Raw genomic sequence first — 19420 nt, 5'->3', positions numbered from 1 at the left:
ATTAGTAAAGTTGTAAAGGGTAAAAAGGAGCAAGGAAGTGAACAGCCAATTAGTGTTTTATGCAATATACCTCATTTCACAAGGGGACTGTTGTCAGTACTGGATACATGTTCCACAGTCCAGAGATCATGATTGGAACTTTAAGCTACAGTGTGCTTTTAACCCAAGTAGTAAATACAAAATAATTTACACCAATATAACCAGCAAACAGTGCACGCCAGTTTTAGATTTATCCTTTATTCACTGATTAGTCTCCCTCTAATCAGACATTTCTTATTGGGTCTCCCTCTCAGGCTTCTGAAATAGTGGAAAAATACAGAATATATAATGTGCTGTGACTGGGGGTGGCGGGGGTGGTGTTAGGGGGCAGAGCCTGACCACTGAGCTGCTTAGAAACGTGCAGCACGAGCACCCGTCCATATTGATCTTTTTAGGTTTGGTTTAGCTCTTTAACCAAAACACTTATCATGGTGCACTACCCATGTCGAGAGTGCATGGGAGAACCGATTGTGACCTCACCAGAGTACGTTACTGCTGGGAGCCCGGAACGCTGTGTTGTGGCCTAATCGAACTGGAGTAGGGGAGAGGCAGACGCTCTTCCTTGTCCTTCACTCACCCTCCTTTGGACCAGCAGAGGTTATCCCGGTTCCCACTGGCCTGCCACAAGATTGCCTCAGCTGCCCACACCTCAGTCCCAGCCATTGCTGACATAACATGGAGGATGCACTCCCTTTAAGCATGCAAGTGCTGGGCCTCCCTCCTATAGTTTGCCGCAGCTCCACTAATCGATGCCTGCAGCGGCTGGAGTAAACATTTCAACGCTTTTGGTCACAGCTAGTAATGCATGAAACAGCTGCCAGAACTAGGCATTCAGATGGTGCAAGAAGCGAAGGGCGAGAAAGTCCCGCTAAAGCATTAAACCTGTTCGCCTGTCTAAACAAAGATTCAGCAAATGCCTTACCTAATCAAAGCATTCACAGGTGAAGAAGCAAGCCCATAGACAGCCGCGAACTAAACCATGCCCCTCAATCCACCCCCAGAAGGGGAAGAACTTGGTAAGCGATGGCTGGAGTGCTCACCTCTGGGAACGTTCTTCGAATACGCCTTAACCTTCCCATCTATGGGACGGCTGATCCCGGGTCAACTACTTGTTTTATGTTCTCCTCTGTTAGGGCGGAAACCATTATTTGTGCCTAACCTCTTGGTCTTGCAGCTGATCCCTATCTAGGCTACATAAATCTTTATATCTTTTGAATGGGGCAGCAGCCTAAAGTTAGATCTACTTCCAGTGGTTTTACGGTTTCCATTTACTCTATAGCATGTTATCCTGATGAGCAAGATCAAAAATAACTCAAAACAAAATAGAAATTAAATCCTAAACTGATTTACCTGCTCTTGCTTTTTCCGGACCCATTCTTTGTGTTGTCCTTCAGCCAATAATTTTTTCATTTCTTTTTTATGCTGTTCTTTTTGTATTTCTTCCTCTTTCTTCATTTCCTAGACAACATAAAGGAGAGGATTATTAAACTGTGCTAAAACTATATTGGTTAAATTAGATATGCTTATACTTCAGAAGAAAACAAATCTCCAACATAATTCATATCTCTCGGTCACGGAAACAAGAGGTCGAAAATTAAACCAACTCTTAAAACCAAGTGAAAAAAACTATTCTATTTCTTGCAAATCAAGGTTAAACCTACATTAAAAAAAATCAGCTTATTTGAAAGAGCAGACTGTAGTGAGCTTCCCTGTGAAATTAAATCCCACTGACAACATACTATAGTATTTCCAGTGGTAACATGTGTGATCTTTAATATCTTGCAAAGAAATGGAAACATACACAACAAACCAAAAATCCAACAAGAGAGATCTGTAGAACAGCACTGGCACAACAACAGTAATGCAATTACACCAAATGTGCAAAATGATTACCAACAAATGGGCATAAAAACACTAAAGATTTGACAGCTCTAATAAAAGAATGTTGGGGGAGTCAAAGAGACTTTAACAGACAAACTCTGTGTCCGACAAGGTCACTTTCAGATATGCATGCACATTTAGACATATACATTGTGTTGGAAGGAGATCAAGCACACCGGGTATCGAGAGCAGTGGTTCCAAATCAAGTCATCATGGCCCATCAACAGTCTAGGATTGATGTATTTCCCTTTGGCATCCCAATGGAGATAGTGACAAAACCTGGACTGATGCTAGGTTGTGAGGACTGGTTTCTAGAAAGAAAAATGCAGAAACTCCTCACTTACCAACCGGGTTCCGTTCCTATGACCCGGTCGTAGAACAAATTAGTCGGTAAGTGAGAAGTTCCCCGAACATAGACAAACGCACCACATAATATAGTGCATCCACCCCTTTACATATGGAGCACACACATTGTACAAAAATGACAAAATGTTGGTGAGAGAGTGCACATCTCCAAGTAGTTTAGAAGAGATTGTTAGTGCACTTGGAACTAGTTTCACACAGACAACTAATAAGAACCAACTGACTGCCCCCCTGAAGCAGAAAACAACGACAAATGAAATAATGTAACAAAGCTAAAAAGAAAGATAATAAAGTACAGACAATGGTTATAAAAAAAAAAAAAAAAAAAAAAAAAATGTAAAACGAAAACAGACGAAATAAATAGGCTTAAGCGTTCTTAAAGCAATCTCAGTGAAGACTACCTCGGATAGTTTCCTCTCCAATTGAATCCGCCATTGTTTTTCCTTAGAGACCAGCCATGCCTGCCATGGAGTTAAGTTCAAGTCGTGTTCCGACACTTCAAATGTCGTCGTTTGCTTCTCTTTCTCTTGAGATCTAAAAATGCAAGAGTGTCATGCATCACATTATGATGTGAATACAACCATACATGATAATGTCTCTATACATAGAGAGAGAAATGTTGTTTGATTATGTGCAATTCATATCACACTAGTGAAAGTAAAAGCTAAAGGAAAAAAAAACAAAAAAGAAAATACATTTATACAGATAAGCAGCATAATCTAATGTTAGCAATATATTACAATCTTCATAGAACTGACGCAGAGGTATTTTTGACACAAATAACATTCGCAGACATAAAATGAGCAACAAGACAAAAACATGCCACCATATACTTAAAGTAACACTATAGTCCCCTAAATTACTTTAACTAAATAAAGCAGTTTTGGTGTATAGATCATTCCCCTGCAATTTCACTGCCATTTAGGAGTTAAATCACTTTGTTTCTGTTTATGCAGCCCTAGCCACACCTCCCCTGGCTATGATTGACAGAGCCTGCATGAAAAAAAAAACTGGTTTCACTTTCAAACAGATGTAATTTACCTTAAATAATTGTATCTGAATCTCTAAATTGAACTTTAATCCCATACAGGAGGCTCTTGCGGGGTCTAGCAAGCTATTAACATAGCAGGGGATAAGAAAATCTCAATTACACAGAACTTGCAATAAAGAAAGCCTAAATAGGGCTCGCTTTACAGGAAGTGTTTATGGAAGGCTGTGCAAGTCACATGCAGGGAGGTGTGACTAGGGTTCATAAACAAAGGGATTTAACTCCTAAATGGCAGAGGATTGAGCAGTGAGGCTGCAGGGGCATGTTCTATACACCAAAACTGCTTCATTAAGCTAAAGTTGTTCAGGTGACTATAGTGTCCCTTTAACCCCTTAAGGACCAAACTTCTGGAATAAAAGGGAATCATGACATGTCACACTTAAGGGGTTAATCCCTCTCCTGTTATCGATATGTAAGAAAGAGGGCCCAGTGTGACTCTCTCTCCCCAGCGGTTGAATTAACGATCAGGACATATATAATACTACTGCACTAATTATAATAAAAATCCCCAAAAATACAACAAGGCTCACAATTTCCACTCGAAGTGAAAATCTAGCTATGGCGCATAGAAATTAAACTCTAGAGAGAGTACTATGGATTTCAATGGAAAGTAAATTAACCCCTTAAGGACACATGACATGTGTGACATGTCATGATTCCCTTTTATTCCAGAAGTTTGGTCCTTAAGGGGTTAAAGCCTGGGTAGAAGTGACTTTGCTGCAGGGAATTGGCACTGTCTGTGGTGGATCCTGCAGTCTAGCAGAATTCTGCATCAACGTCAATTATGGTACTCTCGCGCTTGCGCAAGTAGATGGCGGCACCCGCGAGGAACAGGTTTAGGTAAGTAGAACTCACCTTTTCCTGCCCCCCACTGGATGTCACCATTGGGGGTCTTCGTCACAAATAAAATGTGCCATAGAGCTTTCAACAATACCAAATACAGATGAAAAAAAATAATTTAGTATTTAGCCATAGATTACAGTTATAAAATGCTCGCTAACTCTAAAAAGTAGGCCACTTTGGGCAGTAATTCATGTATTGCAATTAAATACATTATTTCTCCTTGTAAGACATGTAATTTTTGGTGATTATCGGCTACAAGACTTAACAAGCTAATTATATGCTTCACTGTAACTTATATTAACGGTTATCCTTGGTAACAGACTTTTATTTATCTGAAGAGGTAACTGTAACTGGCATGAGAAAAAAATGTATACCTCAATTAAGCTTTATGAAATCTGTGACTTCCTAAGGGCTATTTTTAATGCTGTAGGACAAATAATATTCTGGCCATTGCATTGGTTAAAATCAATAATAGTCCCGTTATTCAAAATGTTTGTCCTCAAAGGTTACCTTAATTCTAAATTTTTCATTTTCTCTCTCAAGATCTCTGGGTTCAAAACAGGATCATCATCATCACATTCAAAGCTGTCATGGTATATTGGGGACAGCAAAGAATATGTTGAGTCACCGGGACTCGGAAGATTGCCGTTATAACTGCCTTCTGCTGACTCCCTTGTACTAGCTGGTTTATGTGGGGTGGAATGAGAGCGCCGTCTCTCGGACTGTTCACAACTTAAGGCAGAAGACATGTTTGATTTCAGAGTGTCTGCAAAGAAAAATGAACATTGATTATAAAGAAAAGAGTTACTACGTCAGCCAACTACTTCTGTACAGAGGGACACTGCAGTTAAGCATCGTTTTACTCTCGCGTCACCAAACATGTTCACCTTTTAGAATTTAAATGATATAGTATAGTCAACGCCCCATTTAAAGTTGGAAATAATGTTAAAAAGGTCAGTTAGCTATCTGAATGTCACATAGAAATATAATAAGGGTAACTTGTGGTGGAAGAGCGCCTGTGGACTTTATTTCCTAGGGTGCTCAGCCAGCATGAACAGTTGTTGTGCAAAACACCTGCAGGATGAGCGAGAACCTCAGTCAGTTACATTAGTCCCACCGAGCAGATACTTTGTATTTCCAGTATACGAATGTAGTGATCATTTACAGATCGGTCGCGTTACAAGGCTGCGCACAGCCTGTAACTTCCCTTCGTTTCGCAAAGCTGAGAAAGAAAGAAAGATTTGTAATAACTAAAGACAAGATTATGAGCAGGAACCATGGAGACTGTGAGCTTGCAGGGTGCTCACCCAATAGATCATGTCATAATTTGTAATGGTCTCATTTATTGTAAATATTGTAGGGTGCTGCGTAGTACGTTGGCGCTATATAAATACTAATAATAATATTATTATATTATATAAAGTGAGAGGAGATATAAAAAACAGATTAAAAGGCTAGAATTATTCAGCCCAGTGGGGTTTATAATGAATAATAATAACAGACCATAGTGCAGGGCTGCCTGGCTGAGTGTCCTGGGAGTTAGCGCTCCCCCTCCCCCCCAGCTGGAGTGCCAGAGCCTGCATAGAAAGATCTAGATATATCTCTTAGTCTAGCATACATAGAAAGATCTAGATATATCTCTTAGTCTGGGCTGCATAGAAAGATCTAGATATATCTCTGGCTCTGGAATACATAGAAAGATCTAGATATATCTCTGGCTCTGGAATACATAGAAAGATCTAGATATATCTCTGGCTCTGGAATACATAGAAAGATCTAGATATATCTCTGGCTCACATAGAAAGATCTAGATATATATCTGGCTCTGGCATACACAGAATGATCTAGATATATCTCTGGCTCACATAGAAAGATCTAGATATATATCTGGCTCTGGCATACACAGAATGATCTAGATATATCTCTGGCTCACATAGAAAGATCTAGATATATCTCTGGGCTCACATAGAATGATCTAGATATATATCTGTGGAACACATAGAATGATCTAGATCTATCTGTGGAACACATAGAATGATCTAGATATATCTCTGGGCTCACATAGAATGATCTAGATATATATCTGTGGAATACATAGAATGATCTAGATCTATCTGTGGAATACATAGAATGATCTAGATCTATCTGTGGAATACATAGAATGATCTAGATATATCTCTGGGCTCACATAGAATGATCTAGATATATCTCTGTGGAATACATAGAAAGATCTAGATATATATCTGTGGAATACATAGAATGATCTAGATATATATCTGTGGAATACATAGAATGATCTAGATATATATCTGTGGAATACATAGAAAGATCTAGATATATATCTGTGGAATACATAGAATGATCTAGATATATATCTGTGGAATACATAGAATGATCTAGATATATATCTGTGGAATACATAGAATGATCTAGATATATATCTGTGAAATACATAGAATGATCTAGATCTATCTGTGGCTCACATTGTGCTCTGGGTGAAGGACATCCTGCCAGGGGCTCACATGGTTCCTATTCCCAGCCTTACTGTGCCCACCTACCTGCTCCCTGCAATGGCTGAGCGCTCTACCCGGAGAACCATAACAAACCGCTACTAACCGACCACTAGCCAGCTTTCAAAATGGCGGCGCACAACTCACGTCCCATCGGCCAGTTCGCGAGGAGCCAATCACAAGCCGCGTTTGGCACGCAGGCCGGCCACTTCCGGGGTTTCCCTCCAGGAAACGGAGTAACCGTCCGTGGGTGTTTCTATAGCAACGCTTGATGCTGAGAATGCTCCATAGCAACAGGCGGCAGACGCCGTGTAGTGAGGCGCGGAGGGATATCTGATGGGAATCAGTGGCGGAGGCAGTAAAAGCAGAGCACCCAGGGACTATATGTCATGTCTGACTTGGGAAACCCCCAAAATAAAACCAAAACCAATGGCTGAAAAATGTCACAGTCAGAGAAATAAAGATTTATTACGAATAAAAACATTCTATAAAACTAAACATTTTACATAATGTCTGTTACTGGAGGAGGAAGGACGGTTTGGGTGGGATTTTATAATATTTTATACGCTGGGATTTTAAAGGATTTTATACACCGGGATTTTATAATATTTTATAAACTGGGATTTTATAGCATTTTATACGCTGGGATTTTATAGGATTTTATACGTTGGGATTTTATAATATTTTATAAGCTGGGATTTTATAGGATTTTATACGCTGGGATTTTATAGGATTTTATACGCCGGGATTTTATAGGATTTTATACGCCGGGATTTTATAGGATTTTATTCGCTGGGATTTTATAATATTTTATACGATAGGATTTTATAATATTTTATACGCTGGGATTTTATAATATTTTATACGATAGGATTTTATAATATTTTATACGCTGGGCTTTTATAATATTTTATACGCTGGGATTTTAAAATATTTTATACGATAGGATTTTATAGCATTTTATACGCTGGGATTTTATAATATTTTATACGCTGGAATTTTATAGGATTTTATACGCTGGGATTTTATACAATAGGATTTTATACGCCGGGTTTTATACGTTTGGATTTTATACGTTTGGATTTTGTAATATTTTATACGCTGAGATTTTATAATATTTTATACGCAGGGATTTTATACGTTAGGGTTTTACACACTGGGATATATTGCACACATACTCCCCCTACCCCCACAGTACCGATTTCTATGGGACAGTCACGATTTCGTGGTCCTGTCCCGCTGTGCCAATTTAGTTTCCTAGTGCATCCAGGGACACAAGGACACTGTCCTCAGGGAACAAGTGCATCATTTGATATGCTTGCACTATGAACAGACACTAGGACCCTGCCGAGAGCGTTTCAGCAGCTCTCTTTGCCAGGTTTTGCCTATTTTTAATGGACAAAGTCTGTGAAGGGTGGCATCTCCTCTAGTAAAGCAGTAGTTTTCCCAACATTGGTGACTTAACCAGCATTTTATTAAAGACAGGTTCAGTATTATGCGTACTGTTTCATAACTACTCCTATTGACAGCAATATTTAAAGGGACACTCTAGACCCCAAAAGCACATTGGCTTGCTGAAGTGTTTTATGTGGGAACACTACGTCCTCTTTGTTTTCCATTTTACAAGAAATTGGCATTGCAGGAAGAGGAGCAAAGCCAGTGAACCACTCATGGACAGCTGTTTTGTTGTTTAATGCAACTCATCAGCATGACGTTGGTTACTGATTTGCTATTGAAGCTTGGTAGTGCTTGCAAAGCAAAATCCAAATTTGTTATGGTGGGGAAAAATTGTGATTGAAAACCCCTTCCACCTGACGTCAGTGGATAGTCAATACATTGTTAAACACAGATCTGCACACTAGTCAAGCCATAAGACCTGCTTTTCCCACAGAAATCTCAAAACTTCAGGGATGTTACTACTGCAGTGGATTCTGAGTGGGCATATGCAAATCAGTTCAACAAAGAATCACGTTTTTGCCTCATTCAATTTTAAACATGGATTCCTTGTAGTATGTCTCTGCTGTATACAACAACTTTGAAACACAACTCAAGAAGCACCAGCTGTTTGTAATAGGCATGTGCATGGGGAAAATTTTCGGTTCAGCATTCCGAAATTCGGGATTTTCGCAATTCGGGACTTCGGCAATTCGGCATTTCAGACTTCGGAACTTCGGCAACTTCGGAAATTCGGCAACTTCGACACTTTGGAATTTCAGAACTTCGGCATTTCGGAATTTCGGGACTTCGGCACCTCGGGACTTCTCTTACAGCCGCTTGGTAGATAACTCCCTAATTCCCACGGTATTAGGGAGTTATCTACCAAAAGGCTGAAAGACCTAAATTGGTCTTTCAGCCAAATTTACTAATACTAAGTAAAAATTACTTAGTATTAGTACATTTTGCCCCTACTCGCTATACCACAAGTAGGGGTATGCCTAGTAAACAGTGAGCAGCCTGTGACTGCTCACTGTTTAAAAAAAAAAAATAGTGCCCCCCCCCCCCCCGGCCACCACCCCTGAGCGGCGGGTGGGGGCCCTAAAGTAAAATGATGGGGCGGACCTATTGTCCTCTCCCCTGGCCCCCACCCCTGAGCGGCGGGTGGGGGCCCTAAATACTAACAAGGTGGGGGACCTAATGCCCTTGGCACCCACCCCTGAGCGGTGGGTAGGGGCCCTAAACTAGAATAAGGGGACACACACCTTATGTCCTCCCCCTGGCCCTCACCCCTGAGCGGTGGGTGGGGGCCCTAAACAAGAATAACGGGGGCCTAGTGTCCTCCCCCATGGCCCCCACCCCTCAGCGGCGGGTAGGGGCCCTAAATACTAATAATGGGGGAAGGACCTAAGGTCCTCCCCCCTGACCCCCACCCCTGAGTGGCGGGTGGGGGCCCTAAATACTAATAAGGGGGGGGACCTAATGTCCTCCCCCTGGCCCCTACCCCTGAGCGGCGGGTGGGGGCCCTAAATTGGAATAAGAGGGGGGACCTAATGTCCTCCCTTGCCCCCACCCCTGAGCGGCGGGTGGGGGCCCTAAAAAAAATGCCCCCCCCAGTTGACTAGGGGTCCCCAAACCCCTAGTCACTCCCTCCTCCCCGATAAAAATGATCCCCCTACCTACCCCCTCACCCTAAAAACTAATGAGGGGGGGACCATTAACTAAGTACCTGTAAAAAATAAATAAAACTTACCATTATATGTTTTCTTTCTTCTAAAATCTTCTTTATTCAGCCCCAAACAAGACCAAATAAAAAACCATAATAACCGACGCAATTTAAAAAAAAAAACGAGCGCAAAAAAAAATAATCCATCTTCACCCATGGAGGGCTCTGCGCAGACTGAGCTCTGCAGGGCGTGGCAAGGCTTATAAAGCCTTGCCCCGCCCTGCAATTAGGCTCAGAGTACTCTGATTGGTGGGTTTAAGCCATCCAATCAGAGTGCTCTGACAGGTGAATGAAGAGACTGACAGGTAAGTCTCTACATTTACCTGTCACAGCACTCTGATTGGTTGGTTTGAAATCCACCAATCAGAGTGCTCTGTGTCATTTTACACGGCGTGGGAAAGTTCTTTGGAATTTATCCACGCTGTGTAATTTGACTCATAACTCTCTGATTGGTTACTTAATCCACCAATCAGAAAGTTATGAGTCAAATTACACAGCGTGGGAAAATTCCAAAGAACTTTCCCACGCTGTGTAAAATGACACAGAGCACTCTGATTGGTGGATTTCTAACCCACCAATCAGAGTGCTCTGAGCCTAATTGCAGGGCGGGGCAAGGCTTTATAAGCCTTCCCCTGCCCTGCAGAGCTAGGTCTGCGCGGAGCCCTCGCCGGGTGAAGAAGGATACATTTGTTTTATTATTATTTATTTATTTTTTTATAATTGCGTCTGTTATTATGTTTTTTTATTTGGCCTTTTTGGGGACTGAAAAAAGAAGATTTTAGAAGAAAGAAAACATTGAATGATAAGTTTTTTTTTTTGTTTTTTTACAGGTACTTAGTTAAAGGTCCCCCCTCATTAGTTTTTAGGGTGAGGGGGGTAGGTATGGGGATAATTTTTATTGGGGGGGGAGGGGGTGACTAGGGGTTTGCGGACCTCTAGTCACCTGGGGGGGGGACACATTTTTTTAGGGCCCCCACCCGCCGCTCAGGGGTGGGGGCCAGGGGGAGGACACTAGGTCCCCCCCCCTTATTCCAATTTAGGGCCCCCACCCACCGCTCAGGGGTGGGGGCCAGGCGGGGAAGACATTAGGTTCCCCCCCTTATTAGTATTTAGGGCACCCACCCGCCGCTGAAGGGTGGGGGCAAGCGGGGAGGACACTAGGTCCCCCCCCTTATTCCAATTTAGGGCCCCCACCCGCCGCTCAGGGGTGGGGGCCAGAGGGGAGGACATTAGGTCCCCCTGGGGGCCGGGGGGAGGACATTAGATCCCCCCTTATTCTACTGTAGGGCCCCCACCCACTGCTCAGGGGTGGGGGCCAGGGGGGAGGACATTAGGTCCCCCCTTATTATCATTTAGGGCTCCCACCCACCGCTCAGGGGTGGGGGCCAGGGGGAGGACATTAGGTCCCCCCCTTATTCTGATTTAGGGCCCCCAACCACCACTCAGGGGTGGGGGCCCGAGGGAAGGACAATAGGTCCCCCCCTTATTTTACTGTAGGGCCCCCACCCACCGCTCAGGGGTGGGGGCCAGGGGGGAGGACATTAGGTCCCCCCCTTATGCTACTGTAAGGCCCCCACCCACTGCTCATGGGTGGGGGTCAGGGGGGAGGACATTAGGTCCCCCCTTATTATCATTTAGGGCTCCCACCCACCGCTCAGGGGTTGGGGCCAGGGGGGAGGACATTAGGCCCCCCCCCCTTATTCTGATTTAGGGCCCCCAACCACCACTCAGGGGTGGGGGCCTGAGGGAAGGACAATAGGCCCCCCCCTTATTTTACTGTAGGGCCCCCACCCACCGCTCAGGGGTGGGGGCCAGGGGGGAGGACATTAGGTCCCCCCCTTATTCTACTGTAGGGCCCCCACCCACTGCTCAGGGGTGGGGGCCAGGGGGGAGGACATTAGGTCCCCCTTATTATAATTTAGGGCTCCCACCCACCGCTCAGGGGTGGGGGCCCGTGGGGAGGACATTAGGTCCCCCCCTTATTCTGATTTAGGGCCCCCACCCGCCGCTCAGGGGTGGGGGCCGGGGGGCACTATTTTTTTTTTTTAAACAGTGAGCAGTCACAGGCTGCTCACTGTTTAATAGACATGCCCCTACTCGCGTTATAGCGAGTAGGGGAAGAATTTACTAATACTAAGTAATCTTGACTTAGTATTAGTAAATTTGGCTGAAAGACCAATTTAGGTCTTTCAACCTTTTAGTAGATAGCTCCCTAATACCGTGGGAATTAGGGAGTCATCTACTTATTCATTCCTGTCATTACATTGACTGGCCAAGTAACTTACATTTTATATGAATGTATGTTACTTGATTGTTGTAAGTGTTGCAAATGCTTACAGATGAATCCTGACTATGTTTGTATACTTTTTATTTAAAATAGTTTACAGTGTAACATTCTTCTTCATTCACTGGGTAAGTATATTAGTACTTAGGCAATACTGTGCTTCGGAACTTCGGCATTTTGTCAACTTCGGGACCTCGGCAATTTGGACATTCGGAAGTACCCGAATTCATATTCGGACCGAAACGAATTGCACATGTCTAGTTTGTAATAGTAATACAATGTGAGCAGAATATTTCTTTGCCGCAGAGGGATTTGGATAGATTTGGGGACTGGGCACTAAAATGGCAGATGAAATTTAATGTAGAAAAATGCAAAGTTATGCACTTCGACATCAAGAATGCACAAGCAACTTACACCCTAAATGGTAGTGAGTTAGGGATAACCACACACGAGAAGGATTTGAGAATTGTTACAGACAACAAATTAGGCAGCAATATGCAATGTCAATCTTCAGTTGCTAAGGCCAGTAAGGTTGTTTCTTGTATAAATAATGGCATAAAATCTCAGGATGAAAATATAATTTTGCCTCTTAGGATATCATGGTACTAGAAAAAGTGCAGAGACGAGCTACAAAATTGATAAAAGAAATGGAGCATTCTAGTTACGAAGAAAGGTTAACAAATTTTAATCTCTTTAGTTTGGAAAAACGGCGCCTGAGAGGGGATATGATAACATTATACAAATATATTCTGGGCCGGTACAAACCATTATTTAGAAATCTATTCATAAACAGGGCTATACATAGGACACAATGTCACACATTTAGGCTGGAAGAAAGGAGATTTTATCTAAGGCAAAGAAAAGTTTTTTTTACAGTAAGAGCAATAAGGATATGGAATTCTCTGCCTGAAGTGGTGGTTTTATCAGAGTCCATACAGATGTTTAAACTGCAATTGGATAAATACTTGCAAAAACATAACATACAGGGATATAATTTCTAATTAGTGGGGTAATAGCTGCTTGATCCAAGAAGACATCTGACTGCTATTTTGGGGTCAAGAAGAATTTTTTTCCTAGTTTGTTGCAAAATTGGAAGCGCTTCAGACTGGGTTTTTTGCCTTCTTTTGGATCAACAGCCAAAACATATGTGAGGAAGGCTGAACTTGATGGACGCAAGTCTCTTTTCAGCTATGTAGCTATATAACATATACCTACTTGTATAGGAATTTGTCAAATTCTCATTTTCTGAATGTTCATGTCACTTTAAGATATTAGTCAACGTTTTAATAAAAGCGTTTTACTTTTATGAAAACTTACACTTGCGTTTTCTACACAGTTTCTCATTAATGTTTAAAAATAAAATTCAAGTTACTAATGAGGACAGTTATATTCTTCATCAAAAGCTTTTTTTGTGCTCATATGTTAAAAGGGCTGCAATAATTAAAATGTCTTTTTAGACAAATATGTATTTAAAAAGCTTTTTTTCTGTAAAGATTTGCTCTGCAGGCACATTTTTAATAATACACAAAGCATTTTCGTGAAGCTACACTTAATCTCTTCTCATAAGCAATAAAACATAGGAAATGTAAGCTTGGATACAATATAAATATGAGTAATGAACATGTTCGAACAATTTCTGTCTGACAAAGTGTTAAGGTCCTCCTGGGATAACTTTAGGATCACACATAAAATCCATGTTATGCCTCTCATTAAATGTGATAATCTTTTAAGTAGAGTTCCCACAAGACTGAATCTACCAAAATATCCAACAACAATTAGTTCAACTGTCGAACAATGTTATATTTATTTATCATGATACTAAATAAAAGAAAACTAAATCACAGTTGGCGCCGCGGTTTGAATACCTAAAATCTCTTTGGGTGTGTGATACAATTCCTGCAGAGTCTCTCGCCTGTAAGTATTTTAATTATGTTTGCGGAATCGACATTTAAGGCACGAAAAATAAAAAAAATATAATAATCAGAAGCTGAACTTGGAATACCATAATTCTTGTACATTCACTTGTATTTTTTAGTCTTGTTGAGACAGAGTATTCTGTAAGAGCCCCTTTCAATTCACAGTGTTCATCATCCAGAAATGTATAGATGATAAAGGGGATGTCAAAATTCCAATGGTATATTTGGACACTTTCAGTCGACTCATTTTGGCTGCTATATTGCTGTGAGGCTCACACTCATAGGAAGGCTGGTAAAGGGGGCCGATGGCAATTGTCCCCTAGACCACTATAATCCAGGGGTTGTGAGCTGCAGCCACACGCCATTTTTCTGTGGATTCAAAAGGAAGGAGCTCCTTTGGGATGTCTCTTATACTGCAGGAGTGAGGCAACAGACACTCCGGGGTAAACAGGGCAGCTGCCCCATGCCCAGTTATGCCTTGTGGGCCTGCTTTTCCCTGTTGTCCCACCTGTGCAGCTGGGGCCCCGCACATTAAGGAGGTCCATCTGGTGGCCCATGCACTAAGGAGAGCTAGACCCTAACTCCAAACTGCCTCAGGCACCACATTGGACGCCAGGGAAGCTACCCTCCTGCAAAAGGTAAGAAACTGGAAGGTGGGTTCAAAAATATACATTTTGCATGTGTAGCAGTGTATGTATACGGGTATAATTGTCAACATTCGAATGCCAGGACTGCACACAAATACACCCCTGTAGTCAAACTTTAACACTACATACAAACACACCTCTGTGTTAAACACCAAAATGATATATAAACACACGCATGCATTCAAAATACAATACTACACATTATTATTATTATTATTATTATTATTACTGGTATTTATATAGAGCCAGCATATTCCGTAGTGCTTTACAATACACATAAATGCATGCTTGCATTCAAACGCCAACACCACATACAAACACACCCCTACATTCACACAAACGTACTCGATACAAAACATGCTTACGTTTAAACTCACAAACACAGCTCAGTGCTAAACAAACCTTTGACAGCATTGGGAAAATGGTAGATTGCCAGCTGTCAAATCATTGTTGGAGTTGCACGACAGATAGGGAACTAACTTTTGGCCACCCTTGCGATAGAGGGGCCCAAATGTATTTTCGCACCAAGGCCCTTTCTACTTTAGCTCCACCAATGCGTTGGGGTGGAGGGGGTGACTGCATGCCTGGGAGTCAGGGGGCAGAGTCCAGAGGGCCCAAGCAAATGCTTGCCCAGGGTTCAATCAATATTAAAGATGCCCTGGCAGTAGGCAGTTTATGTGCAGAATCTTGGCGGATTTGTGCATGGGCTGGTGGCATGTATTTTAAATATTATCCAGGCCTGCTAAGATATTCCCTGCCAGACTATGATTAGAATGTATGTCGTCCCTGGAAGCGTTTACAAGTGATTGCAGGGTGAGATGCGACAATGCTTATAACATTCAAGATACATGCCAGCTGTCATTGGTAGCAAGGGTGTTAAGACAAATCTGAGTCTTTATCAATTCTCTGTTTGAGGTTGCAGGAATATAGTCTCAGACCTCACAACTTCAGCATCCTTTATCTGTAAAACCCATATGTTGCATGCTCTACTTGAGTGGGACCATCTACATGAATGTCTGGGAGTATTGTGCTCACAAAAAAACTATCTCTCTTGAAATCAGCACTTTTCTAAATTAAAGTGACACTGTAGGCACTCAGACCACTTCATCTCATTGAAGTGATCTGGGTGCAGTGTCCCAATTGCTCTTGGTGCTACAATGTAAAGCATTGCAGCACTAAGACAGCCACTAGAGTCACTTTTGGGCGTGTACCGGACTATAGGTCGCCTAAATAATGCTGGATGTCCTTACGCTTGGCACGAGGACATCCAGCATTAGTGAAATCCCCGTAGGAAATCGTTGAGGCAATGTTTTTGTATAGGGAGGACCTAATAAACTCCCAAGATCAGGGGTTCCCAACCCAGTCCTCATGGAAACAAACTTGACGTCAAAAACGAGGAGGTGAAACTCTTCCTTAACCAGGAATGTTGGTATTGTACAATTGATGCAAATCTGAAAATGACAGAACATAGTCCCAATTAAAATAGTTATATATACACTGCACCCCTGGTGCTATTAATAAAAATGATTGCCAACTGTGTTGCCATCCTTTGCAGTTCAGGACAGACGTTCTAATGCTTTATTTAGTAACACAATTTCTGTAAACAGACAAAACAGCTCTTAAAACAACACATGAGATGCAAATATATTTAATGAATATTTAATAAACTGTACATTTTAGGGAAATATTGTAAAGGTTAACATTTTAATCAATGCATACATGACCTTTAAACACCACCCTGAAGCTGACCTGATCAACCATGTGTTTATATAGAAACAACATATAGTGCAGCTCTTCACAAGTTTCTAAACATATTACTCAGGTTTTTTGTAGGTGCTTTAATTCTTGGTTTTATATACAATAACGACCATTGTGCATCTGCCAAACCATCACTTACCAAGAAAGAACAAGAGAAAAACATGTTTAACCATTGACCAAGTGGAATAACGCCAAGGTCACCATGGCCCGCAAACACACAAGATTGTGAACAAAACATTCTACAAAAGTAGTATTCAGATAAGCAATACACGGTGGAAAACAGTTGCTTAGGCAGGTTATCAGGCAATATCCAGGCTGCCACTACATTTGTATACCTCAAAGCAGACATTTTCCACTACATCAACACGTTTCACCAAGCTGCGCTTGCGCTCTCGTTTGTATCAGAAGTAATCTGACATGCGTCAATATGAAAACGAGGTTTGGAACACACCTAACATGGAAATCATTAAAAGAAATCTCCGAAAGGTGTGATTCATTGAAGGACACTACGGATTGGCTTACAGCTATCTGGGTTGGTGACAAAAGGAGCTTTAGAGATGGACACAATCTATACTTGGTATACAGACGCTGGGAATCCCCTGACGAAGCCCAAGGACGGACACAACCTGTAGGGCGGGGAGAAGAACAGTTGAATTTATGGTTTTAAATAGTTTTATAACTTTTAGGCCTGTTATTTGATCCTTCTTCGGGAGAATCTGCTGATATCTTTGCACTGAGTAGGAGTTGGATGCTGATGGGCTTGTTTTTATCTTGTGAGTGCAATCGAATAAAGCATTGTTGAATTCATTTACAGTACTGCACTAGGTTTTCTTTTCTCTCCTTATTTCCCTGTATGCATACCTGGATAAAGAGAAGATAGAGAGACTATATATATATATTAACGTTCTGCCTAATTATCATCTGCGTTTGTGAGTGCACGTAATGGTTACACCCTACTTAGTGTTAATACATACTACACCATTGTTATGGGCAAATGCAAATATTACAAGTTTTAAAATGCAAATATTGTATTTCTCAAACTGTGTACTTTGTCTTTAAGAGATATTACAAACTGACAAGGTGTTGGAAATGGAACATATTGTTTTTCATAACGGTTTCTTTAAGCAATAACCTCTTACCTACCTTCAGTGCACAATATGTTTGCGCCATTTTGTCCCAGACGAATTACAATAACAATAATGCATAAACATGCTTTAGGGCTACGCTACGACTCTTTCAGTACACAATATACTGTGATAACCCTAAGTAGATAAAGATGTTCAGACTTTAAGATGCCATCTTGAACTAAGTTAGGAAAATGTCCATGACGTATACACCCTTTAGTTATGGCCTTGTATTTTTGCTAAGTTAAGGGAGGTCCTAAAATGAATAAAAGTAGTAGTTATGAATAGGGAGGACCTATATATGAACTACGGTGACCCTAAAATGGAGACACCTAAGGTATAAATAGGTGTACTTTTAAATGTTAAGGGACAGAGGAGAGACTTGGAGACAGACGCTGCTCCATCTTAAAACGACAGAGAGGCTGACATGATGACATGTTCAGGAACGTTAACCTATTAATGATATTTGCAAGCATTTATTTTAATCTTATAAACTCTGCTATAATGGATTTTATATGTCTATATTTATATTTTTATATAATAAATATCTAAAAGACAAAACTATTGCTTCCAAGACAATCCTTTTTTTATATTGTATTCTCAATTATTTATATATTTTAAATAGAGGAATCTCTTACTAACTATATAAAATTATGATATCTGCGGTTACACCATTGTGGTTTTGTTTGTATTTTATATTGCAGATTATTTTTTTTTTAAATTTCTTTATTTTTGGTGCAGTTTCAACAAGACAGATATAGGTATTCATGCCACAACATCAGATGCACGATAAAACAGTCACATTACATTCGTCTTATGTGTTGGGCCGAGTCGAGCTATGCACATTTTGTATTGATAAGGGCTATGTAGTTGAAGCGAGGGGCTGACTATGCCAGTGGTGCATGTTAGATATGTATCTATTGTCGTCCCAGGGGGACTTTACGACTATGTTGGGACACTGGCACAGGTTATGGCCTTTATAATTACTTAGTTCCTCACGTGGTTCAGCGTGTGTCAGGTTGGGTATTGGGTATTGGGCAAGGTCTAAGCCTTTGTGTCTCGTCTATGTGTGAGTGCAGAGTGTTATGGAGTTCGGGTTATGTGTTGTAGTGTTCCGGCTAGGCCGGTGTTCCCGTCTGGGGGGCTCCATATAGTACTGTGCCCTGTAACCCTGGGCATTCGGGGGGGAGGGAGGAGGGACACTGGTTGGGCCTGGGCCATCGTTTCACCGTCACGGGCCGTGTAGTCAGAACTAACCAGTGAGGTTGGGTCAGCGGAACAGGTTGTGTGTGATTTAGTTTGTCTTCAAAAGAGACAGCAAAACAGAGCGAGATAAACAGTGAATACAAATTACATAAAAACATAAGAACAGTACACGGTAATAGTAGGCTGGCGTTGTGACCAATGCCGGCTTCAGGTTGCTGGTCCTGGAAGTGTTGTGGCTGGTGCCCTGGCGTTATTGGACAGTCCCAGGGTGGTCAGTAGGGCCGAACCTTCTCCTAAGTTGGATATCTTGTAATGTTGGTCGCCTTTAGTCACCCATAATGTCCTGGGGGTTGCCCATTTGTACTTGAGGCCCGCTGCTTGCAGGGTGGTCGTGATGGGCTGCATGCTCTTGCGCCAAAGGAGAGTGTCTCTACTCAGGTCCTGGAAGAAGGTGATTCGGTGTGTTTCAAAGTCGTTTAGTGTTTTCTCTTTGATGGCCGTCATCAGGGCTATCTTATCCGTTAGGGATTGACATCGTAGGATGATGTCACGCGGGGCTGCCTTTGGTGCCTGCTGTGGTTTTGCGATGCGATATACACCGTCAAACATGAAGTGTTTCGCCTGTCTGTTGGGGAGGAGTG

The 19420-nt window shown here is 41.8% G+C and overlaps 1 protein-coding gene across 1 annotated transcript in view; it reads right to left on the bottom strand.

The window, feature by feature from the left end:
• The window catches only part of CCDC34 (coiled-coil domain containing 34), a 29447-nt gene extending 22645 nt beyond the window's left edge, over positions 1-6802 (bottom strand). The window contains exons 1-4 of the mRNA XM_063437245.1: positions 6733-6802; positions 4685-4940; positions 2685-2817; positions 1390-1497 (exon numbers count right to left, since the gene is read on the bottom strand). Coding sequence (XP_063293315.1) covers positions 1390-1497; positions 2685-2817; positions 4685-4923 — 480 coding nt within the window. The 5' untranslated portion in view covers positions 4924-4940; positions 6733-6802. The remainder of the gene's footprint in view (positions 1-1389; positions 1498-2684; positions 2818-4684; positions 4941-6732) is intronic.
• Positions 6803-19420: the final 12618 nt, after the last annotated feature.

Source organism: Pelobates fuscus, chromosome 12 (genome assembly GCF_036172605.1).
Source record: "Pelobates fuscus isolate aPelFus1 chromosome 12, aPelFus1.pri, whole genome shotgun sequence".
Classification (NCBI taxonomy): domain Eukaryota; kingdom Metazoa; phylum Chordata; class Amphibia; order Anura; family Pelobatidae; genus Pelobates; species Pelobates fuscus.
Note: the sequence above shows the minus strand (reverse complement) of the source record. Positions and strands in the feature narration are given on the sequence as shown.